This window comes from Lepidochelys olivacea (genome assembly GCF_965140295.1).
Source record: "Lepidochelys olivacea isolate rLepOli2 genome assembly, chromosome: 21".
NCBI lineage: Eukaryota > Metazoa > Chordata > Testudines > Cheloniidae > Lepidochelys > Lepidochelys olivacea.
Window position 1 is genome coordinate 16196048 of NC_140431.1, and position 25012 is coordinate 16221059.

The 25012-nt window shown below is 49.8% G+C and overlaps 1 protein-coding gene across 2 annotated transcripts in view; it reads right to left on the reverse strand.

Annotated features, from left to right (window-relative positions):
* Window positions 1-12397, reverse strand: part of EPS8L3 (EPS8 signaling adaptor L3) — a 29620-nt gene extending 17223 nt beyond the window's left edge. The window contains exons 1-7 of one of the 2 annotated variants that reach the window (XM_084611535.1): window positions 12157-12395; window positions 10412-10473; window positions 9883-9956; window positions 1522-1586; window positions 987-1145; window positions 551-700; window positions 97-173 (exon numbers count right to left, since the gene is read on the reverse strand). In XM_084611535.1, the coding sequence (XP_084467661.1) occupies window positions 97-173; window positions 551-700; window positions 987-1145; window positions 1522-1586; window positions 9883-9956; window positions 10412-10449 (563 nt within the window). In that variant the 5' untranslated portion in view covers window positions 10450-10473; window positions 12157-12395. Of the gene's footprint in view, window positions 1-96; window positions 174-550; window positions 701-986; window positions 1146-1521; window positions 1587-9882; window positions 9957-10411; window positions 10474-12156 lie in introns of both variants that reach the window. The other variant, XM_084611536.1, reaches the window with a different exon arrangement.
* Between the last annotated feature and the right edge of the window lie 12615 nt (window positions 12398-25012).

Consider the following 25012-nt stretch of genomic DNA (forward strand, 5'->3'; position numbering starts at 1 on the left):
ACTGTGTCAGACCTGGAAGTGCCCCATCAAGAGACAGTGGTTGGAGGGTTGCACCTAACTTACCCTGCTGGAGACAGGCTCTCTGCACCCCATTACCTGAGCATGTCCTGACTCTCCCGTTCCCCTTTCCACTCCTTGATGGCCTTCTCCAGGTTGGCTTTCATCAGCTCTGCCTGGTGGGAAGGGAAGAGGAAACAGCAGAACCGTGAGTTCCCCTCCACAGCCCTGCAGTCGAGAGCTGCAGTCCCTACGCTGCATGCCGCAGCCACGCAGAACTTCCTGCCAATAGTGGGGATTAGACCCCAGAGCATCCAGTTCTGAAAGCAACGGCTACTGGAGCTATAGGAGACTCTCCCTAGCAGTGTGGGGACAATGAAACGCCGTCCTGATTCCATCCAGCACAGGGCTGCAGTGTCACATGGCACCCCATGCTAACGAGTCTCCCATTCCCGTGCTGCGAGGAGGGGGCCAAGCCGCTGGCTGAAGCCGTCCTTAGGCCATTCCGCCGCCCCCCCGAGGTGGTTCTGTGTAGCCGGCCCATGCTGCTCACCCCAAGCTGCTCGCACTGGAAGAGGAGGATGCTGCTCCCATGCTGGCTCTGCTCCCTCACGGTGACGGCCAGGATGGAGTTGTAGACACAGGGGCTGAGTATGGCAGCGCACGCCTGGACGCTCTCAAGGGGGTAGCTCTCCAACTCCTCCTGCAGCGGAGGGGAGGGGGAGGAAACAGGGGCCGATCAGCAGGACAGTGGGTGTCTCTGCTCTGCTGGGGATCCAAGCTCCTCTCCCATGAACATGGGGTGTGAGGGGAACCCAATGGGCCAGAGGCAGCATATCCCCTCCCATAGGGCTTGCAGGAAAAGAGCAAGCCCCCCGATGCACTCTGCTATCTCCCCCAGGACCCTAAAGAGAGTGCATGCTGCAGGGTGGGGCGGGGCCCTGCTGGGAGGATGGGAGGCTGAGATGGGCTGGGAGACCCCCATGCACCTTGGTCTCGATGTCGCTCAACAGCAGCTCGGGGCCCTTCACTTGCAGGACCATGTCCTGTCCCCAGACCCGTCCCTGCGCATCCATCATCTTCAGCTGTGCCACACAGTCGTCCACGCCACAGATGTCCTTGGAGTCCACGTGGGCGGTGAGCAGGTGCTGGGGACACACAGTACAGAGTCCAGGCCTTCCCCAGTGCCCCCGACCCCGGCCCCTGACCACAGGAGAGGGGACCACGTGACGTGGCTGACCGAGGTGGCGGTGGGTGGTACTGGCCCGTGCAGAGCACGAGGCTGGGATGTCTCGTCGGCAATCAGGGTTTTGCTGGGCGGTGGGGAACCCAGCCACGGTGCAAGCCCAGAGGAAGCAGCATGCAGCTGCATTGCCCATCCTGGCGCACCGGAGCATGCTGGGAAGGCCCTTCCCCGCTGAGGGGAGGTGACAGCGCGGGGGCAGCTGGTCGGGCTCTGATGAGCAGGGGTGCACGGGGCATTTTCTCCAGGGAGGGAAAACAGGCCGCTTGGGCTTCTCCTACCTCCACGCGGTGCTGGAAATTGCTTTGCTGCTTCAGTGTGGAGAGGGTGTAATGTTTGCGCTGGCCTGCAGGCGGAGAGGGGCAAGAGGAATGAAAGGGTGAGGCAGAAATCTGGGGAGAAGAAGGGGCTGGCTGACAGGAGACGTGGTGCAAGGAGAAAGCATTTCTTGCACTCATGGGAGGGACACAACGGGGGTGTCACGTGACCTCCCCACGTAACACCCTCCATGTGACTCCTCCCCACCCCACCCCCAGCCCGGGGCCCCCACGCTCTCCCCGTCCCCTCCGACACCCCCCTTACTTGTCTAAAATTTTACAACTCCATTAAACAGATGCGATTGTAAAATGATGCTTTGGGCCGCTGGTGCCCCCTGTACTTCCAGCAGCACCCCAAACTGAAAACTTTTTTAATGAAAGAAGGATAGGAAGGACAATCACCCACTTTCCCTTTAATGTGACTTTAACGTGGCTGGGTAGTTGCGGGGGAGTAGCTTCCAGCGCTGGTGCACTGTCTACGTTACATCGCTCGTGGGGGGTGTTTTTTCACACTCCCGAGTGAGAAATTTTCAGCGCTGTAAAGTGGCAGCGTAGACAAGGCCTAAGTATTGCTCTCTGCCAGGCACTAGGCAAGCAAAGATGCTGCACCATCTGGGTGTGATGCAAAAGAGGCACAGAACTCTGTGTGCCACGTACATCTTGATAGAGCTACAGCCCAAATTGTTTTATTATTTTCCTCAGCATGACGTACAGGATGGGCAATCAAAATCAGCCTGGCAGGACGTGCATGAGAACTATCTCTGGACAGATAAGCAATTGATCAAAAGTACATTCTCTAATCTCTTGGGACCAAATCCTGTTCCCACTGAAATCAAAAGGAGTTTTGCTATTGAGTTCAATGGGAACAGGCTTTGACATTTGGAGAGGAAAGAACAAAATCACTCAAGCAAGGGCTATGTTGCTTATATCACAGCTGTCAAAGGCTGCTGACTCATGTGAGAAAGTCAGCAGAGATCTGATCTTTGTCCATTGCAAGGGAGAAATCAGCAATCAATGAGGCTAGAACAGTCTCTGTACCATATCCAACTCATAAGTCCATCTGCAAAGGATCAAGGAAATATGAAGGCTCCAGATTACCTTAAAGTCTTCAGTCCCTTGGTTAGAATGCTCCCATCAGTATATGTTCATAGTCCAGAGGCTGGAGCAGGAATCAAAAACACTGTCTAAACACCTTCCGTCCCCTCACCTTTCCCCTCAGCTCCCAGACTACTGCACTGGGCAGCACAGCATGGGGAGGAGGTGACCAGCCCTCTGTGGAGAAAGAAGTGGTTCGGGACTATTTAGAAAAGCTGGACGTGCACAAGTCCATGGGGCCGGATGGGCTGCATCTGAGAGTGCTAAAGGAGTTGGCGGTTGTGATTGCAGAGCCATTGGCCATTATCTTTGAAAACTCATGGCGATCGGGGGAAGTCCCGGACGACTGGAAAAAGGCTAATGTAGTGCCCATCTTTAAAAAAGAGAAGGAGGAGGATCCTGGGAATTACAGGCCAGTCAGCCTCAACTCAGTCCCTGGAAAAATCATAGAGCAGGTCCTCAAGGAATCAATTCTGAAGCACTTAGAGGAGAGGAAAGTGATCAGGAACAGTCAGCATGGATTCACCAAGGGCAAGTCATGCCTGACTAATCTAATTGCCTTCTATGACGAGATAACTGGTTCTGTGGATGAAGGGAAAACAGTGAACATATTGTTCCTTGACTTTAGCAAAGCTTTTGACACCGTCTCCCACAGTATTCTTGCCAGCAAGTTAAAGAAGTATGGGCTGGATGAATGGACTATAAGGTGGATAGAAAGCTGGCTAGATTGTCGGGCTCAGCGGGTAGTGATCAATGGCTCCATGTCTAGTTGGCAGCCAGTATCAAGTGGAGTGCCCCAAGGGTCGGTCCTCGGGCCGGTTTTGTTCAATATCTTCATAAATGATCTGGAGGATGGTGTGGATTGCACTCTCAGCAAGTTTGCAGATGACACTAAACTGGGAGGAGAGGTAGATACGCTGGAGGGCAGGGATAGGATACAGAGGGACCTAGACATATTGGAGGATTGGGGCAAAAGAAATCTGATGAGGTTCAACAAGGACAAGTGCAGAGTCCTGCACTTAGGACGGAAGAATCCCATGCACCGCTACAGACTAGGGACCGAAAGGCTCGGCAGCAGTTCTGCAGAAAAGGACCTAGGGGTTACAGTGGACGAGAAGCTGGATATGAGTCAGCAGTGTGCCCTTGTTGCCAAGAAGGCCAATGGCATTTTGGGATGTATACGTAGGGGCATTGCCAGCAGATTGAGAGACGTGATCATTCCGCTCTATTCGACACTGGGGAGGCCTCATCTGGAGTACTGTGTCCAGTTTTGGGGCCCACACTACAAGAAGGATGTGGAGAAATTGGAGAGAGTCCAGTGGAGGGCAACAAAAATGATGAGGGGACTGGAACACATAAGTTATGAGGAGAGGCTGAGGGAACTGGGGATGTTTAGTCTACGGAAAAGAAGAATGAGTGGGGATTTGATAGCTGCTTTTATCTACCTGGAAGGGGGTTCCAAAGAGGATGGATCTAGACTGTTCTCAGTGGTAGCTGATGACAGAATAAGGAGTAATGGTCTCAAGTTGCAGTGGGGGAGATTTAGGTTGGATATTAGGAAAAACCTTTTCACTAGGAGGGTGGTGAAACACTGGAATGCGTTACCTAGGGAGGTGGTGGAATCTCCTTCCTTAGAAGTTTTTAAGGTCAGGCTTGACAAAGCCCTGGCTGGGATGATTTAATTGGGGATCGGTCCTGCTTTGAGCAGGGTGTTGGACTAGATGACCTTCTGGGGTCCCTTCCAGCCCTGATATTCTATGATTCTATGACTCCTGACCAACTTAACAGCACAATACATATGCTAACAAACTTAAACAAAGCTTTTGTTTAATGACAGGTTTCAGAGTAACAGCCCTGTTAGTCTGTATTCGCAAAAAGAAAAGGAGTACTTGTGGCACCTTAGAGACTAACCAATTTATTTGAGCATGAGCTTTCATGAGCTACAGCTCACTTCATCGGATGCATACTGTGGAAAATACAGAAAATGTTTGTTTTTATACACACAAATCATGAAAAAATGGGTGTTTATCACTACAAAAGGTTTTCTCTCCCCCACTCCACTCTTCTGCTGGTATTAGCTTATGTAAAGTGATCACTCTCCTTACAATGTGTATGATAATCAAGGTGGGCCATTTCCAGCACAAATCCAGGGTTTAACAAGAACGTCTGAGCGGGGGGGGGGGGGGGGTTAGGAAAACAAGGGGAAATAGGTTACCTTGTATAATGACTTAGCCACTCCCAGTCTCTATTCAAGCCTAAGTTAATTGTATCCAATTTGCAAATGAATTCCAATTCAGCAGTCCCTCGCTGGAGTCTGGATTTGAAGTTTTTCTGTTGTAATATCGCAACTTTCCTGAGGTAAGTGGGAAAGCAGGATACCAGGAGGAAGCACAGGCAGGAATGTCTGTGAGGGGAGGGCTCCTGCCTCATACTGAGAATGAGGGGCGATCAGCAGGTTATCTCAAGCGCTTATATACGAATGCACAAAGCCTTGGAAACAAGCAGGGAGAACTGGAGGTCCTGGTGATGTCAAGGAATTATGACGTGATTGGAATAACAGAGACTTGGTGGGATAACTCACATGACTGGAGTACTGTCATGGATGGTTATAAACTGTTCAGGAAGGGCGGAAAAGGTGGGGGAGTAGCAATGTATGTAAGGGAGCAGTATGACTGCTCAGAGCTCTGGTATGAAACTGCAGAAAAACCTGAGTGTCTCTGGATTAAGTTTAGAAGTGTGAGCAACAAGAGTGATGTAGTGGTGGGAGTCTGCTATAGACCACCGGACCAGGGGGATGAGGTGGATGAGGCTTTCTTCAAGCAGCTCGCGGAAGCTACTAGATCGCACGCCCTGGTTCTCATGGGTGACTTTAATTTTCCTGATATCTGCTGGGAGAGCAATACAGCGGTGCATAGACAATCCAGGAAGTTTTTGGAAAGCGTAGGGGACAATTTCCTGGCGCAAGTGCTAGAGGAGCCAACTGTGGGGGCGCTTTTCTTGACCTCCTGCTCACAAACCGGGTAGAATTAGTGGGGAAAGCAAAAGTGGATGGGAATCTGGGAGGCAGTGACCATGAGTTGGCTGAGGTCAGGATCCTGACACAGGGAAGAAAGGTAAGCAGCAGGATACGGACCCTGGACTTCAGGAAAGCAGACTTCGACTCCCTCAGGGAACAGATGGGTAGGATCCCCTGGGGGATTAACATGAAGGGGAAAGGAGTCCAGGAGAGCTGGCTGTATTTCAAGGAATCCCTGTTGAGGTTACAGGGACAAACCATCCTGATGTGTTGAAAGAATAGTAAATATGGCAGGTGACCAGCTTGGCTTAACAGTGAAATCCTAGCGGATCTTAAACATAAAAAAGAAGCTTACAAGAAGTGGAAGGTTGGACATATGACCAGGGAAGAGTATAAAAATATTGCTCGGGCATGTAGGAATGAAATCAGGAGGGCCAAATCGCACCTGGAGCTGCAGCTAGCGAGAGATGTTAAGAGTAACAAGAAGGGTTTCTTCAGGTATGTTGGCAACAAGAAGAAAGCCAAGGAAAGTGTGGGCCCCTTACTGAATGAGGGAGGCAACCTAGTGACAGAGGAGGTGGAAAAAGCTAATGTACTCAATGCTTTTTTTGCCTCGGTCTTCACTAACAAGGTCAGCTACCAGACTGCTGCACTGGGCAGCACAGTATGGGGAATAGATGGCCAGCCCTCTGTGGAGAAAGAGGTGGTTAGGGACTATTTAGAAAAGCTGGACGTGCACAAGTCCATGGGGCCGGACGAGTTGCATCCGAGAGTGCTAAAGGAACTGGCGGCTGTGAGTGCAGAGCCATTGGCCATTATCTTTGAAAACTCGTGGCGAACGGGGGAAGTCTCAGGTGACTGGAAAAAGGCTAATGTAGTGCCAATCTTTAAAAAAGGGAAGAAGGAAGATCCTGGGAACTACAGGCCAGTCAGCCTCACTTCAGTCCCCGGAAAAATCATGGAGCAGGTCCTCAAAGAATCAATCCTGAAGCACTTACATGAGAGGAGAGTGATCAGGAACAGTCAGCATGGATTCACCAAGGGAAGGTCATGCCTGACTAATCTAATCGCCTTCTATGATGAGATTACTGGTTCTGTGGATGAAGGGAAAGCAGTGGATGTATTGTTTCTTGACTTTAGCAAAGCTTTTGACACTGTCTCCCACAGTATTCTTGTCAGCAAGTTAAAGAAGTATGGGCTGGATGAATGCACTATAAGGTGGGTAGAAAGTTGGCTAGATTGTCGGGCTCAACGGGTAGTGATCAATGGCTCCATGTCTAGTTGGCAGCCGGTGTCAAGTGCAGTGCCCCAGGGGTTGGTCCTGGGGCCGGTTTTGTTCAATATCTTCATAAATGATCTGGAGGATGGTGTGGATTGCACTCTCAGCAAATTTGCGGATGATACTAAACTGGGAGGAGTGGTAGATACGCTGGAGGGGAGGGACCGGATACAGAGGGACCTGGACAAATTGGAGGATTAGGCCAAAAGAAATCTGATGAGGTTCAATAAGGATAAGTACAGGGTCCTGCACTTAGGACGGAAGAACCCAATGCACAGCTACAGACTAGGGACCGAATGGCTAGGCAGCAGTTCTGCGGAAAAGGACCTAGGGGTGACAGTGGACGAGAAGCTGGATATGAGTCAGCAGTGTGCCCTTGTTGCCAAGAAGGCCAATGGCATTTTGGGATGTATAAGTAGGGGCATAGCCAGCAGATCGAGGGACGTGATCGTCCCCCTCTATTCGACATTGGTGAGGCCTCATCTGGAGTACTGTGTCCAGTTTTGGGCCCCACACTGCAAGAAGGATGTGGATAAATTGGAAAGAGTCCAGCGAAGGGCAACAAAAATGATTAGGGGTCTGGAACACATGACTTATGAGGAGAGGCTGAGGAAACTGGGATTGTTTAGTCTGCAGAAGAGAAGAATGAGGGGGGATTTGATAGCTGCTTTCAACTACCTGAAAGGTGGTTCCAGAGAGGATGGCTCTAGACTGTTCTCAGTGTTAGAAGAGGACAGGACAAGGATTAATGGTCTCAAGTTGCAGTGGGGGAGGTTTAGGTTGGATATTAGGAAAAACTTTTTCACTAGGAGGGTGGCGAAACACTGGAATGCGTTACCTAGGGAGGTGGTGGAATCTCCTTCCTTAGAAGTTTTTAAGGTCAGGCTTGACAAAGCCCTGGCTGGGATGATTTAATTGGGGATTGGTCCTGCTTTTGAGCAGGGGGTTGGACTAGATGACCTCCTGAGGTCCCTTCCAACCCTGATATTCTATGATTCTATGTCTGTAATCACGTGACCAGAGAGATTGAAGTGTTCTCCAACTGGTTTATGAATGTTATAATTCTTGACATCTGATTTGTGTCCATTTATTCTTTTACGTAGAGACTGTCCAGTTTGACCAATGTATATGGCAGAGGGGCATTGCTGGCACATGATGGCATATATCACATTGGTAGATGTGCAGGTGAACGAGCCTCTGATAGTGTGGCTGATGTGATTAGGCCCTGTGATGGTGTCCCCTGAATAGATACGTGGACACAGTTGGCAACGGGCTTTGTTGCAAGGATAGGTTCCTGGGTGAGTGGTTCTGTTGTGTGGTATGTGGTTGCTGGTGAGTATTCGCTTCAGGTTGGGGGGCTGTCTGTAGGCAAGGACTGGTTTGTCTCCCAAGATTTGTGAGAGTGTTGGGTCATCCTTCAGGATAGGTTGTAGATCCTTGATAATGCGTTGGAGGGGTTTTAGTTGGGGGCTGAAGGTGACGGCTAGTGGCGTTCTGTTATTTTCTTTGTTAGGCCTGTCCTGTAGTAGGTGACTTCTGGGAGCTCTTCTGGCTCTATCAATCTGTTTTTTCACTTCTGCAGGTGGGTATTGTAGTCGTGAGAATGCTTGACAGAGATCTTGTAGGTGTTTGTCTCTGTCTGAGGGGTTGGAGCAAATGCGGTTGTATCGCAGAGCTTGGCTGTAGACAATGGATCGTGTGGTGTGGTCAGGGTGAAAGCTGGAGGCATGTAGGTAGGAATAGCGGTCAGTAGGTTTCTGGTATAGGGTGGTGTTTATGTGACCATCATTTATCAGCACTGTAGTGTCCAGGAAGTGGATCTCTTGTGTGGACTGGACCAGGCTGAGGTTGATGGTGGGATGGAAATTGTTGAAATCATGGTGGAATTCCTCAAGAGCTTCTTTTCCATGGGTCCAGATGATGAAGATGTCATCAATATCTCGCAAGTAGAGGAGGGGCGTTAGGGGACGAGAGCTGAGGAAGCGTTGTTCTTAGTCAGCCATAAAAATGTTGGCATACTGTGGGGCCATGCGGGTACCCATAGCAGTGCCGCTGGTTTAAAGGTATACATTGTCCCCAAATGTAAAATAGTTATGGGTAAGGACAAAGTCACAAATTTCAGCCACCAGGTTAGCCGTGACATTATCCTGGCCACGATGGATGTAGAACCCCTCTACACCAACATTCCACCCAAAGATGGACTACAAGCCGTCAAGAACACTATCCCCGATAATGTCACGGCTTCAAATCCAGACTCCAGTGAGAGACTGCTGAATTGGAATTCATTTGCAAATTGGATACAATTAACTTAGGCTTGAATAGAGACTGGGAGTGGCTAAGTCATTATGCAAGGTAACCTATTTCCCCTTGTTTTTCTAAGCCCTGCCCCCCCAGAAGTTCTTGTTAAACCCTGGATTTGTGCTAGAAATGGCCCACCTTGATTATCATACACATTGTAAGGAGAGTGATCACTTTACATAAGCTATTACCAGCAGGAGAGTGGGGTGAGAGGAGAGAAAACCTTTTGTAGTGATAAACACCCATTTTTTTTATGATTTGTGTGTATAAAAACAATCTTCTGTATTTTCCACAGTAGGCATCCGATGAAGTGAGCTGTAGCTCACGAAAGCTTACGCTCAAATAAATTGGTTAGTCTCTAAGTTGCCACAAGTACTCCTTTTCTTTTGTTTAAGTTTGTTAGCATATGTATTGTGCTGTTAAACCCATATAAAGAATGAATGCTCTCCCTAGCTGCGTTCTGCTCCTTTAAGGCTAGCTAGCTAAGTCTTTCCGGTACCCCGTACCCGCTAAAAGTCTTGCTAGCATACTGGAGCGTACCACCCTACTTGCACTCCTAGATGGGAGGTGTGGAGACATGAGGGAGGGGGAGGGGAAGGGGATGGGTAGGCTGAAGGGAGGGGGACGCTGTTCTTACGGTAAATGGCTTTGCTGCTGGGCCTGGATGTGCTGTTGGCTCTGATGAGGTCTGGGCTGCCATTGCTGAACTCACTGTAGAGAGGACAGACAAACATACAGACACCTGGGTCATAAGATCTGCCAGGATCCCAAGGACCCTCCTCCCTCCCCCCTGAGCTTGGGCCCTTGCTCCCCAGTGCAGGGACCTGCTGGCACATGCCAGGTTGTGCTCCGGAGCTGGGTGAGTGGGGTTTGACGACAGTCGGCCTTTGCCTGGCCCCCACTGGCCCGTGAGGAATCTCAGGGGGTGCCTCCTCACCCAGATGGGGAGATGCAGAGAGAGCAGTCCCTGGGCCCTGTTTGGAAGATGCTCCCTGTCTCCCAGGTAGGCTGCTCTGCCCAAGAGCCCTGGGGATGGTCAGAGAAGCAGTTGTCAGATGGAGCATTGATTGTACTGTATGCCTGTGGGGTGGGGGAGTACAGCCCCCAGAGCTCACCGCAGCAGGGTAGGGGGCACCCCCAGAGCCCTAAGAGAGACGGGCACTCACTTGTACTCAGACTCGGTCCTGTGGCCAAAGGGCTCCATCACCGTTGTCCCAGAGGGCAGGCCCTGCAAAACAGAAACATCAGAGCCCATGCCCAAGGGTGGGATCAGCTGCCGGAGGGCAAGGCAGAGGGAGCTGAAAGTAGTAGGATGATCATATGTCCCATTGTGGCCAGGACAGCCCCTTTTTTAAGCCCTGTCCCAGCCGTCCTGACTTTTCTGGCCAGGGTGGGCATTTGTCTCAATTGCTCTTGCAAAGCCGATCAGTTGGCAAGAGCAAATGGGCCAAATGCCCACTTCTGTCAAAAGCGTGGGTGCGGAGGAACGTGCCTGGCGGTGAGTGGTGAGGCCAGCCCCACGCAGGGGGAGAGGCAGGGGGAGAGTGAGCAGTGACACCAGTCCCAGCCTCGGATGTGGGGCAGGCAGGGCTCCAGCGAGCAGTGACGCCAGCCCCATGCAGGGAGGGGGTCTCGGGCAAGTGGCTCGGGCCACAAGAGGACTCGGGCTAGCCCCACAGGGTGACCCATTTTGCCGTTGGGAAATATGGTCATCTACACAGTAGGGGTGCTGGTTCCAGTGTCAGAGCCCTAATTGCACGGCTTTCCTTCCCCCCCACCCCCTGTCCCCTCGGCTCCAATGCACACGAATCACTGATCACCTCCCTCAGTACATGGGCACACCCTGATCCTGCCCAGTCATGCAGCCCTGCTGCAGGGAATAAGGGGCTTCCAAAGAGTGAGGTTTGGGGACTCCGGGAGGGTTGGAGGCTGGAACCACCATTTTCCAGTGGGGGAGCCCAGGGAGGCAAGCTTATGATTTAGCCTTCACTAAAGGGCTTCAGCTAAACTCTCTCCCTGTCTTCTTCCCCAGCCTCCACGCCTCAAACTCTTACCTGCTGCATTGCGGGCTGGATCGGCCCCGCAGGGGCAGGGACAATACGAGGCCAGCTCCCGCAATTACCCCAAATGCCTCCCCTCCTGAAAATAGATCCCCTGGATGTTTGGAGGGACTATAAACTCTCCTGCCTCAGGGCATGAGCTACCCTTTAACAAACGGGGTCAGGCTATTTCACAATTGTCCACTGGGGAGGGGGGTTTTCTTGCACCTTCCTCTGAAGTAGCTGGCGCTGGGCAGGGCCAGAGCCATGAGACTAGGCTAGATGGGCCCCTGCTCTGATCCCTGTGCTCCTGTGTCACAAATCTTGGTCTCGACTGAGCCCTGTGGCTAATCAGGCTTCCATTCTCGCCCGCCCTGTCTCCTCACAGCCACCAATGCCACTTATCAGACAAGCGCTGTGATCAATCCAAGCCCTTCCTGGCCAGCCGCCTCCCCACCGCCCTGGCTCTGGTGAAGAGCACCAGGAAGTTTGTGGCGTCACGGCCTTGACAGCCATCTTGCTTTTAAGAAGCCCCAGGTCAGGCATTTTCCCTGCAGGGCTTGAAATGCTGGAGGGAGGGCAACTCGCCTGGCTTGAGAGGGAGATCCCCCTTAGTAACCATGTGTCTGAGTTGCTGCTGGTTAACCCCAGCTCACATCGATCCCCTTCCAGAGCCGCACGTTGCAGCACACCACCACTGCCTGCCCGCCGGACCCAGAGAGCAGGGCCTTTCCCCGAGCAATTTTAGCTGCTCCTCACAGAGTCTTCTCCCTGGGGAGCCATCATCACCTGGACCTGCCTGCTGCTTACTCCTCCCTCGCTAAGGCTTGGAGCCGGAAGCTGGCGTCCAGGGAATACTGCAAGTTGGTTACCTGGCAGGTTGTCGGGCGATGGCTCCTACCAGTTCCCAGTGGGCGATCACAGGGGCATTCTCTCCTGGAGAAACTCAGGGGAAGAGGAGGGGGCCAGGAGCTGCGGCTTGGACAATCTACAGCTCCGACTGCAGACTTTGATCTCCCCAGCTCTGGACTCACTCTCTTGGTAACTGGACCCAGAGGGAGTGAATCATAATAATCTCGTCTGGCTTCTGACGCAGGGACCACGCCTGCTGCTCTTTGCTCTCTCGCATAGGGAAATCATCAACCTTGCAGGCCCCTGCCGATGCATAGTAATCCTAGGCTACAGCAGCTTCAGAGCGGACCCTCACCCAGCTCTGTCCGGGCACCTCCACCCTCATTGTCAGCACCCTGACTAACCCAGCTCCGGAGATCCCTACACAGCAGACCCTCCCCTCCCACAATGCCATGACCCTCATGCACAGCTCTGCCGGCCCCCCTCCTGTGAACATCCTGCCCTCCAGCGCTTCCTCCTCGCACAGCGCTGAGCTCCCGGCATCGCTTTGCCAGTGCCCCTGAGGCCTGACCCACTTTGCCACTCCAGCACTGGCTGCTTGCGGATCACATGCTGGTTTTGTGACGCCGCCGGGGATTCATTCACTAGACCCCTTCCACCTGTGGTTTATTCTGAATTCGGGCTCACAGCCCCCTCCCTGGCAAGCTATTCACCCCTGCGGGAGGGGGCTTCTCCAAACCAAACCCAGCCCCACTGCCTGCTGGTTCTTCAGCACAGCTCGCTCCTCACTCTGCCTTTCCCAGTCACCTCCCAGCAATCCAGTGTCTCCAGTCCTGGATAGGACCCCTCCCTCTCTGTTTACCCTCAGGCTCCTGGTCTCCACCCCTCAAGACACGTCCAGGGCTCTTCCCTGGCCTTCCTTTCTCCACAGAGATGCCTTGTTGATAGTGTGGACCTTGGACAGACCTTCTTGGTTTAGTTGTGAGGACAGCACCTCCCTTGTTCTCCTGACAACCAGCAAATACAAATCCCAGCAACTCAGCCTCCCCCGCACCCCAGCACAGGCAGGGGCAAAGCACCACAGGGGCGCCTGCAGATTATACAGAAGCCTTGGCTTCTCCATCAGGGGTTTAGTAGCACTGCAGAGTGGGGGGAGGGCTGGCCTCAGACTGCAGACCGTGTCCCACACCCTCTCTCCTTCTCCTCCCACTGTCCCTCCCCATAACACTCACCCTCACCTCCCCCGTCCCTGCCCCTTCCCACTCCTATTTGCCCCTCTATTCTTTCCCCCTCGCTCTCCTGTGGCTAGAGTAGTCAGGACAGGGTTAAACTAATCACAAAAGGGAAGGGTAAAAAGAGCAAAGATATGAGTGCTCAGCACAAAAATCAAGATGTTGAGAACAAAATGAATTAAGGCACCAAAGGGCAGAAGAGAATAAATTCTTGAATTTGCCTATACACCGATGCTAGAAGCCTGGGTAACAAACAAGAGGAATTGGAACTGTTCATTTATTCCATCTAGTTAATATTACTGAAACCTGGTAGGATGATTCACATGACTGTAATGTTAAAACCAATTGTTATAACCTCTTTAGAAAGGATCAGGTGGGCAGAAGCGGCGGGGGAGTGGCACTCTATGTCAAAAATGGTATTATCTGTTTCCGAGTCACTGATCACTGGGAAGACAATGATCTTGAATGCTTATGGATCAATGTTCTAACAGAGAAAGCACAAGATGGGGTATTCATTAGTGTCTGCTACAGATCATCAAATCACACCAGGGAACAGGATGACCACCTCTTTACAGACCTATCTATAATGTGTAGGGAAAAAACCATGGGGACTTCAATTTGAGTGACATCTGCTGGAGGTCTCATGCTGTCAGTACGAAAACATTCTTGGAATTTCTAAACATTATAGAGGACAATTTCCTAACTCAAAAAGTGTTGCAGCCAACACAGGGGAACTCTACATTAGACCTTGTCCTGCCAGATAAAGAGGAACTGATCACAGTACTAAAAGTTAATGGTAGCTTAGGTACAAGTGATCAAGACTTGTTCACATTTATAATGACAGGTTTCAGAGTAACAGCCGTGTTAGTCTGTATTCGCAAAAGGAAAAGGAGGACTTGTGGCACCTTAGAGACTAACCAATTTATTTGAGCATAAGCTTTCGTGAGCTACAGCTCACTTCATCGGATTTATAATGTACAAGCAGAATAAAATCCAGACCAGTAATATATAAATACTTGACGCTTGAATAGGGTCGGTTTCACAAAGCTGAAAACAATTATGAGCTAAATCAGCTGGGAGGAAGGATTTAATCAGAAAAATGTGAATGATAATTGCGAATCATTTAAGGACACCTTACTAGATGCTCCAAAAGCCACAATCCCACAGTGAAGGAAGAAGGTTCTTCTGATGTGCTGGTTAAAAAACCAACCTGGTACAGAGGGTAAGCGAAGGGAGTTGTAAAAAACAAAAAAACAAAAAACCCAACAACAAATGGAAGAAAGGGGAAGTTGATAGTAAAAAATCATAGAACTAGAACGGACCTCAAGAGATCATCTAGTCCAGTCGCCTGCACTCATGGCAGGACTAAGTATTATCTAGACCATCCCTGACGGGTGTTTGTCCAACCTGCTCTTAAAAATGTCCAATGTTGGAGATTCCACAACCTCCCTAGGCAATTTATTCCAGTGCTTAACCACCCTGACAGTTAGGAAGTTTTTCCTGATGTCCAACCTAAACCTCCCTTGCTGCAATTTAAGCTCATTTCGTCTTGTCCTTTCCTCAGCGGTTAAGAAGAACAATTTTTCTCCCTCCTCCTTGTAACAACCTTTTATGTACTTGAAAACTGTTCTCATGTCCCCTCTCAGTCTTCTCTTCTCCAGACTAAACAAACCCAATTTTTTCAATCTTCCCTCATAGGTCATGTTTTCTAGACCTTTCATCATTTTTTTGCTCTTCTCTGGCCTTTCTCCAATTTGTCCACATCTTTCCTGAAATGTGGCACCCAGAACTGGACACAATACTCCAGCTGAGGCCTAATCAGCGCGGAGTAGAGTGGAATAATTACTTCTCGTGTCTTGCTTACCATACTCCTGCTAATACAGCCCAGAATGAGGTTTGCTTTTTTTGCAACAGCGTTACACTGTTGACTAATATTTAGCTTGTGATCCACAATGACCCCCAGATCCCTTTCCGCAGTACTCCTTCCTAGGAAGTCATTCCCCATTTTGTATGTGTGCAAGTGGAGTACTTCGCATTTGTCCTTATTGAATTTCATCCTATTTACTTCAGACCATTTCTCCAGTTTGTCCAGATCATTTTGAATTATAATCCTATCCTCCAAAGCACTTGCAACCCTTCCCAGCTTGGTATCATCTGCAAACTTTATAAGTGTGCTCTCTATGCCATTATCTAAATCATTGATGAAGATATTAAACAGAACTGGACCCAGAACTGATGCCTGCGGGATCCTACTCGTTATGCCCTTCCAGTATGACTGTGAACCACTGATAACTACTCTCTGGGAATGGTTTTCCAAATATAAATCAGAAGCTAGGAATTGTAGAAAATTGATAAGGGAAGCCAGGGGACACAAGAAGACCTCTATGGCCAACAGAGTTAAGGACAATAAGGAGTTTTTAAAATATATTAGGAAGAAACAAAATGTGGACAATGGTATTGGTCCATTACTAGATGGAAATGGTAGAATTATCAAGAATGCAGAAAAGGCAGAAGTGTTCAATGAATATTATTGATGTTGTAGCAATTGTCTATGGAAAAAATCCCAAGGCTTGCCCTCCCCAAAATCAAACGCTTGATTACAGGTGTGTTAGTCAGTGTGACAAAGTTCCTCCTCTATCTTGGTGGGTCTTGCACTTATTGGCGGATTTGCTCACCTTGGAGCTTCACGGCAGCCCTCAGTTTGGCCATTTTCATGAACCTACAGTTCAGGTCAGCTCCTCCTGTGTCTGACCAGGAGTTGGGAGGATTTGGGGGGAACCCGGGCCCGCCCTCTACTCCAGGTTCCAGCCCAGGGCCCTGTGGAATGCAGCTGTCTAGAGCGCCGCCTGGAACAGCTCTGCAACAGCTACAACTCCCTGGGCTACTTCATAGAATCATAGAATATCAGGGTTGGAAGGGACCTCAGGAGGTCATCTAGTCCAACCCCCTGCTGAAAGCAGGACCAATCCCCAACTAAATCATCCCAGCCAGGGCTTTGTCAAGCCTGACCTTAAAAACTTCTAAGGAAGGAGATTCCACCACCTCCCTAGGCAACGCATTCCAGTGTTTCACCACCCTCCTAGTGAAAAAGTTTTTCCTAATATCCAACCTAAACCTCCCCCACTGCAACTTGAGACCATTACTCCTCGTTCTGTCATCTGCTACCACTGAGAACAGTCTAGAGCCATCCTCTTTGGAACCCCCTTCCAGGTAGATAAAAGCAGCTATCAAATCCCCCCTCATTCTTTTTTTCCATAGACTAAACATCCCCAGTTCCCTCAGCCTCTCCTCATAAGTCATGTGTTCCAGACCCCTAATCATTTTTGTTGCCCTTCGCTGGACTCTTTCCAATTTATCCACATCCTTCTTGTAGTGTGGGGCCCAAAACTGGACACAGTACTCCAGATGAGGCCTCACCAATGTCAAATAGAGGGGGACGATCACGTCCCTCGATCTGCTGGCTATGCCCCTACTTATACATCCCAAAATGACATTGGCCTTCTTGGCAACAAGGGCACACTGCTGACTCATATCCAGCTTCTCGTCCACTGTCACCCCTAGGTCCTTTTCCGCAGAACTGCTGCCTAGCCATTCGGTCCCTAGTCTGTAGCTGTGCATTGGGTTCTTCTGTCCTAAGTGCAGGACCCTGTACTTATCCTTATTGAACCTCATCAGATTTCTTTTGGCCCAATCCTCCAATTTGTCCAGGTCCCTCTGTCCCACTTCCCCATGGCCTCCTCCCAACAACTTCTTTATCCTCACCATAGGACCTTCCTCCTGGTGTCTGATAATACTTGTACTCCTCAGTCCTCCAACAGTCCGCGTTCTCACTCTCAGCTCCTAGTGCCTCTTGCTCCCAGCTCCTCACACGCGCCACAAACTGAAGTGAGCTCCTTTTTAAACCCAGGCGCCCTGATTAGCCTGCCTTAATTGATTCTAGCAGCTTCTTGATTAGAACACCTGCAGCCAATCAGCCTGTCTGTCTTAGAATCATAGAATCATAGAATATCAGGGTTGGAAGGGACCCCAGAAGGTCATCTAGTCCAACCCCCTGCTCAAAGTAGGACCAATTCCCAGTTAAATAATCCCAGCCAGGGCTTTGTCAAGCCTGACCTTAAAAACCTCTAAGGAAGGAGATTCTACCACCTCCCTAGGTAACGCATTCCAGTGTTTCACCACCCTCTTAGTGAAAAAGTTTTTCCTAATATCCAATCTAAACCTCCCCCACTGCAACTTGAGACCATTACTCCTCGTTCTGTCATCTGCTACCATTGAGAACAGTCTAGAGCCATCCTCTTTGGAACCCCCTTTCAGGTAGTTGAAAGCAGCTATCAAATCCCCCCTCATTCTTCTCTTCTGCAGGCTAAACAATCCCAGCTCCCTCAGCCTCTCCTCATAACTCATGTGTTCCAGTCCCCTAATCATTTTTGTTGCCCTTCGCTGGACTCTCTCCAATTTATCCACATCCTTCTTGAAGTGTGGGGCCCAAAACTGGACACAGTACTCCAGATGAGGCCTCACCAATGTCGAATAGAGGGGAACGATCACGTCCCTCCATCTGCTCGCTATGCCCCTACTTATACATCCCAAAATGCAATTGGCCTTCTTGGCAACAAGGGCACACTGCTGACTCATATCCAGCTTCTCGTCCACTGTCACCCCTAGGTCCTTTTCCGCAGAACTGCTGCCTAGCCATTCGGTCCCTAGTCTGTAGCTGTGCATTGGGTTCTTCCGTCCTAAGTGCAGGACCCTGCACTTATCCTTATTGAACCTCATCAGATTCCTTTTGGCCCAATCTTCCAATTGGTCTAGGTCCTTCTGTATCCTATCCCTCCCCTCCAGCGTATCTACCACTCCTCCCAGTTTAGTATCATCCGCAAATTTGCTGAGAGTGCAATCCACACCATCCTCCAGATCATTTATGAAGATATTGAATAAAACCGGCCCCAGGACCGACCCTTGGGGCACTCCACTTGATACCGGCTGCCAACTAGACATGGAGCCATTGATCACTACCCGTTGAGCCCGACAATCTAGCCAGCTTTCTACCCACCTTATAGTGCATTCATCCAGCCCATACTTCCTTAACTTGCTGACAAGAATACTATGGGAGACTGTGTCAAAAGCTTTGCTAAAGTCAAGAAACAATACATCCACTGCTTTCCCTTCATCCACAGAACCAGTAATCTCATCATAAAAGGCGATTAGATTAGTCAGGCATGACCTTCCCTTGGTGAATCCATGCTGGCTGTTCCTGATCACTTTCCTCTCATGCAAGTGCTTCAGGATTGATTCTTTGAGGACCTGCTCCATGATTTTTCCAGGGACTGAGGTGAGGCTGACTGGCCTGTAGTTCCCAGGATCCTCCTTCTTCCCTTTTTTAAAGATTGGCACTACATTAGCCTTTTTCCAGTCATCCGGGACTTCCCCGGTTCGCCACGAGTTTTCAAAGATAATGGCCAGTGGCTCTGCAATCACAGCCGCCAATTCCTTCAGCACTCTCTGATGCAACTCGTCCGGCCCCATGGACTTGTGCACGTCCAGCTTTTCTAAATAGTCCCTAACCGCCTCTATCTCCACAGAGGGCTGGCCATCTCTTCCGCATTTTGTGATGCCCAGCGCAGCAGTCTGGGAGCTGACCTTGTTAGTGAAAACAGAGGCAAAAAAAGCATTGAGTACATTAGCTTTTTCCACATCCTCTGTCACTAGGTTGCCTCCCTCATTCAGTAAGGGGCCCACACATTCCTTGGCTTTCTTCTTGTTGCCAACATACCTGAAGAAACCCTTCTTGTTACTCTTGACATCTCTGGCTAGCTGCAGCTCCAGGTGCGATTTGGCCCTCCTGATAACATTCCTACATGCCCGAGCAATATTTTTATACTCTTCCCTGGTCATATGTCCAACCTTCCACTTCTTGTAAGCTTCTTTTTTATGTTTAAGATCCGCTAGGATTTCACCATTAAGCCAAGCTGGTCGCCTGCCATATTTACTATTCTTTCGACTCATCGGGATGGTTTGTCCCAAACCATGGGTTTGTCTTAATTGTCTCCAGAAGGTTCCCAATTGTTCTGGAACCTTCTCTTTTACCTTACCCAGGGGAAAGGGACCTACTTAACCTGGGGCTAATATATCTGCCTTCTATCACTCTCTTGTAGCCATCTGGCCTGACCCTGTCACATCAGAAACTAGATTTTTGATTCAAAAATTCTGTTAAGTTTTTCATTATTTGCTGTGGGGCAGGGCACTTTTCAACCTTCCTTGGAAATCATTTGAGAAACTCTGTTTGCCTTCTCTGAACAGCCCCGAGCTGCACTGCCCCCAGACTAGCCTGTGTGCAGGGACCAGAGTGACCCGCCCTGGCCAGAACCCAGACTGCTCTTGGCTTCATCACAGCATATCAAAGAGCAGGAACCAGTTGCCCTTAAGCTTCTGCCTGTTATCCAGACCTCTGTGAAGCGTCCATAGCCACGTGGGAAGTGGATGCATTGTAAATGGGTGGCCAGCGGGCAGATCTCCCCTTCAGGGGCACTAGAGGTTCAATGTGCCAAAAGTTCACTCCCATCGCTCCTCTACATAGATATGCTCAGATCTGGCACCGGATCTCCTGCTCTGAACCTCATGTGCCAAGATGAGAGAGGGTTGTCATGGTGTTGGATAGATGCTGGCAGCAGAACCTTGGATCCTTTTCTATTAGCTGCCTTTTCCTCCAATACATGTTCTCTTTCCTCTATGAACACTAAGTCTGCCAGGTTACTTGGCCACTGTGATTTATTGCTCAATGTTATGGGAGCCTGCTTAGTTTTCAACCTACTCTATGATGCAGTGTGTGTGTGGGAGAGATTTTATTGTAACAGCCTCAGAGATGCTGCTGAAGGGGATCAGCTGAGCAAGGACTTTGGGAGTGGAAGCCACTTTTGGTGGATCCAGGCGCATTCAGTTCCCCATCATCTCTGGCAACATCATGATTCTTGCTGCCAGGGAGAATCGAGCTGGATTCAGTTCCGCTTAGTGAGTTGGCAGAGTTACCAGCTAAAGGTCAATGCCAGTGTCTTCACTGCAGTGGATGCTTGAGGCAGCAGAGAGAGCTCAGCTTGGCAATACCAGACAGAAGCTAGAAACTGAGCTAGGGATGAGCTGAGGCGGGGGAATAAAACCAGTTCAGGAAACTCATCTTTACAGTCACTGGTCTAATCACTAACACACCGTAACAGGCAGCCGCCACCTGAGTGCCTCCTCAAGGCCAGGGCAGCTAACCAGTATCCTGCCTCAGTTTCCCTTCTTTAGAGCTCCACCCATCCAAAGTCCTTAGAACATTTACCTTCAGGGTCTAGTTTATTTACATACAATTCAAAACACTCAGTGCTTGTGCTCCCCCCAGGACAGGATCCTCCCATGCCCCTGGGCCACTCCCAGCCCTACCTGGCTGGAGTCTTTTGGTCCCTGTGTCTCAAACTCGCCTGCAACCTCCTGCTCTCTACAGAGCGTTCTTCTTTCCTGCAGCTTCACTATAGCACAGCTTCCTCTCAGCCATGCTGGCTGTTCCTACAGGGCAGCTGCCCTCTCTCAGGCCCTATTGAGAGGCTGTTCATGAGGCACAGATGAGCTGGACCAGTTTCCTATTAAAGGGCCCAGTCCATTCTGTGACACCCTTTGATGGAAGATAGAGATTTTAAAGCCAGCAAACAGAAGTGGCTAGGGCTGGGAGCATATGCAATAAGCAGAGCCTAGCCTACCTCCAGCCGGGATAAGCTTCAGATGAAGCAGTGTAGACAGAGAAGGAGGCAGACAGCCAGAACAAGGGAGTGGCGATATTCAGATATGGAGGATGCGGTCTTCTTCTTCTTCTATGTCAAGAGTAGCAGAGTGTATCGCTATGATGCTGCCTTCGGATTTGCAAATTTGGGCATTGAGTTGTTATAGGTTCCATGGTCTGTTCTGGGTGGCCACAGCTGCACTCTGGAGAATTTTTAATTTTCCATTTGTGCATCAAGGATCCGCGCCTGCCATGGTTTGAGCGGATGCAGTTTAGGCTTTCCCATAAGCTTCGTGGAAGATCAAAGCCAAGCACATCCCTCAGCCCTCGCGGCTTCCCGCAGCCCCCATTGACCTGGAACAGTGAACCGCGGCCAGTGGGAGCTGCGATTGACCAAAACTGTGGATGCTGCAGGTAAACAAACCGTCCCTGCCCTCCAGTGGATTTCCCTGATGGGTTGCGTGCCAAAAGTTGCCGATCCCTGATCTAGACTAGATGAGAGCCTGGTAAATGGGACAATTTAAAGGTATTTCAGATATCTCATTATGCTGCTTATTCCGCAAATGCTGTATTTTATTGCAAAATTATTCCAGCCCCAGCAGATTCCAGATCCTGTTATAATAAAAAATAAAATAAAATAATGGGCATATTAGATGGTCTCGCTCCCCTGGAGTCTGCCAGATTAGTGCTTGCCTGGGGGGCCCCCACACAGACTGTTTTATACTGAGATGACCCAAAGACATACAAAAAGACACGATCACGATAAATCACATAACCCTTTTCTCTCAGTTCCTCACCTAGCTTACTATTAGATTAAAAGAGCCAAGAGTTCTCAGACATTCTGGTTTACTTTCCACCATTTTTGCTGTTTCCTTTTTTGCACCTTGCTTCCTGCAGACTAGACCAATCAGTTTCACTTTGTTTCTAAAAGTTTTTAGTTTCTCTGATGCTACCAGAGATTCTTGAATCCCACTCTAGGGGTAAACTATTGTTACCAACTAGTGCAGGGGTGGGCAAACTACGGCCCGGGGGCCACACCTTCCGATGTTTTAATCTGGCTTTCGAGCTCCTGCTGTGGCTTTGCATGGCCCTCAGAAACAGCGGCATGTCCCCTGTCTGGCTCCTACACATGGGGCAGCCAGGGAGTTCCGTACGCTGCCGCCACCCTAAGCGCCACTCCCACAGCTCCCATTGGCTAGGAACTGTGGCCAATGGGAGCTGCAGGGGCGGTGCCTGCAGACCAAGCAGCGTGCAGAGACGCCTGGCCGCACCTCCACGTAGGAGCCAGAGTGGGGACATGCTACTGCTTCCAGGAGCTGCTTGAGGTAAGCACCACCCAGAGCCTGCACCCCTGACCCCCTCCCACGCCCCAACCCCAGCCCTGATCCCCCTCCCCTCCTCGAACCCCTCGGTTCCAGCCCGGAGCACCCTCCTGCACCCCCAACCCCTCATCCCCAGCCCCACTCCAGAGCTTGCACCCACAGCTGGAGCCCTCACCCCCCACCCCAACCCCCTGCCCCAGCCCGGAGCACACTCCTGCACCCTGAACTCCCCATTTCTGGCCCCACCCCAGAGCCCTCACCCCCTCTTGCACCCCAGCCCCTAATGTCATGAGCATTCATGGCCCGCCCTACAATTTCCATACCCAGATGTGGCCCTTGGGCCAAAAAGTTTGCCCACCCCTGAACTAGTGGAATTACTCCTTTAGCTCACGGAGGTGAGAAGTTGGTGCTTCCCACCCATAGGGGTAATGTAAAGGGAAATGGCTCTCTCCTCTGATGATCTAATCTACCTCTTTGTGTGTCTGATCCAGCTCCTAGTGAAGACAGTGGTAAAAGTCCCATTGGTTTCAGGAGAGCAGGATTGGGCTCTAAGTGCTTGAAATCTTTAAATGAACACAGGATGTGATTCAAAGCCTCATCTAAAACATGGCATCACTCGTCGCAGAGCGCTCCTAAAGCAATGCCTGGGCATTGGTTCATCGCTGACTCAAAAGTAGATCTCGTGATCTCCAGTTTGGGAGACATTTGGGTTTTTTTTGGAATCTGGGTTCACTCTGGAACAGAATGAAACCAAATTTGCCAACATTTCTTTGCAAATTAAAAAAATTCATTTCAGAAATACCGAAACAGGGTGTTTCTAAAATGAAATGAGACACTGACGTTGTTGTTGATTACAGAACTGCTATTGAATAAATACTAGCCATGAAAATGAGAAGACAGTCAGTTTCACCGAGCAGCTGCCTGCGCTCCCAGGGTCTGTGGCTTCAGGGCAGCCCTGCCGTACAGACTATCCCTGGGCCAGAGACCCCAGGGCTTCTGGACTCCCAGCCTACCTGGCTCTCTGGGCTGCCCAACTCCTGAGCTGGTGTAACCTTTGGGTGGGCTAGAGTTCACTTCATTGCCCATCTCCAGTGCCTTAAAAAGAACACCCAACTCCCACAGAAAGTAGCTGGAGACCCAGAGTTCAGTCTCTAAGGATTTTCAGCAAGGATTGCACCAGGTCAACCTCCCCACATTCAAGTCCCAACAGGAACTAAAGAAATAAATTTAATTAAATAACTTTATTATTTGTTTCTTTACCATAAGATTTTATAATCTAATGTTTACAGCATGACATGGCTATTTTATAATCCACAGACATTACCTTCACAGGTTTCAGAGTCCCAGCCGTGTTCGTCTGTATCCGTAAAAAGAAAAGGAGGACTTGTGGCACCTTAGAGACTAACCAATTTATTTGAGCATGAGCTTTCGTGAGCTACAGCTCACTTCATCGGATGCATTCAGTATTTTCCACTGAATGCATCCGATGAAGTGAGCTGTAGCTCACGAAAGCTTATGCTCAAATAAATATTAGTCATTACCTTCACAGTTTTACATAAACACAAATTAAAATGAAAATCTGAACAGTTCAATCCCCACAGAAATAGTGAGAAGAAACAAAGTTCCCAAAAGCTTAGGTTTTGATTACCTAAGTCTCTATTAGAGTCTTTGATCACCAAATCTAGACAGTCTGCTGAGTCTAAAAGAACATCTTCCCTCCACTTGCTTGTAGGAATCTTCAGTTAGATCCATGCTCTTCCTCTGCCGAAATCACTGCTAGCCAGTCGGCTGACTGATTAACCAACCACTCAGTTACCTGTCTAGAGTTAAAGAAAACTCTGTTACAAGAAAATACACAACTGAGAATAGCAAACTAGAAATGACTCCTTCCCCATTACTGCATTGAAAGAAAAGTTGGCAACTCAGACGAGTTGAGAGAATGTAACTAGAACAGTTTGGCTAAAATCAAAACATTCAAAACATACAATTAAAATAGAAGTTATTTTCCCTCCCAATTTCCCCTGGCTATAATTAGCATTTCCCAGGCTTCCCTGTTCGAGGGTTCACAATATCACTAACAGGTTTCAGAGTAACAGCCGTGTTAGTCTGTATTCGCAAAAAGAAAAGGAGGACTTGTGGCACCTTAGAGGCTAACCAATTTATTTGAGCATAAGCTTTCGTGAGCTACAGCCGATGAAGTGAGCTGTAGCTCACGAAAGCTTATGCTCAAATAAATTGGTTAGTCTCTAAGGTGCCACAAGTCCTCCTTTTCTTTTTGTGAATATCACTAACCTGCTGCAAAATCCTTCCGAGGCAGGGACAGCAGCCTGCTTCCTGCTCCTGGGCTCAGCTTCTCCCAACTCACCCAGGGCACCTGGCCTTCTGCAAAGCAGCTGCCCTGCCTGCTCGCCCTCCTGGAGTCTGACCCCAGCAACAGGGAACCTATGGGAGCAGACCCAAAACTACCACCCCCAAGTCCAGAAGCTTCAGGATGTGGAGTGCTTAATCTGCCTCGCAACAGCATCCACGGCCGCCGCCTTCGCCCCCAAGCTCAGCCGGAGCCTGGTGA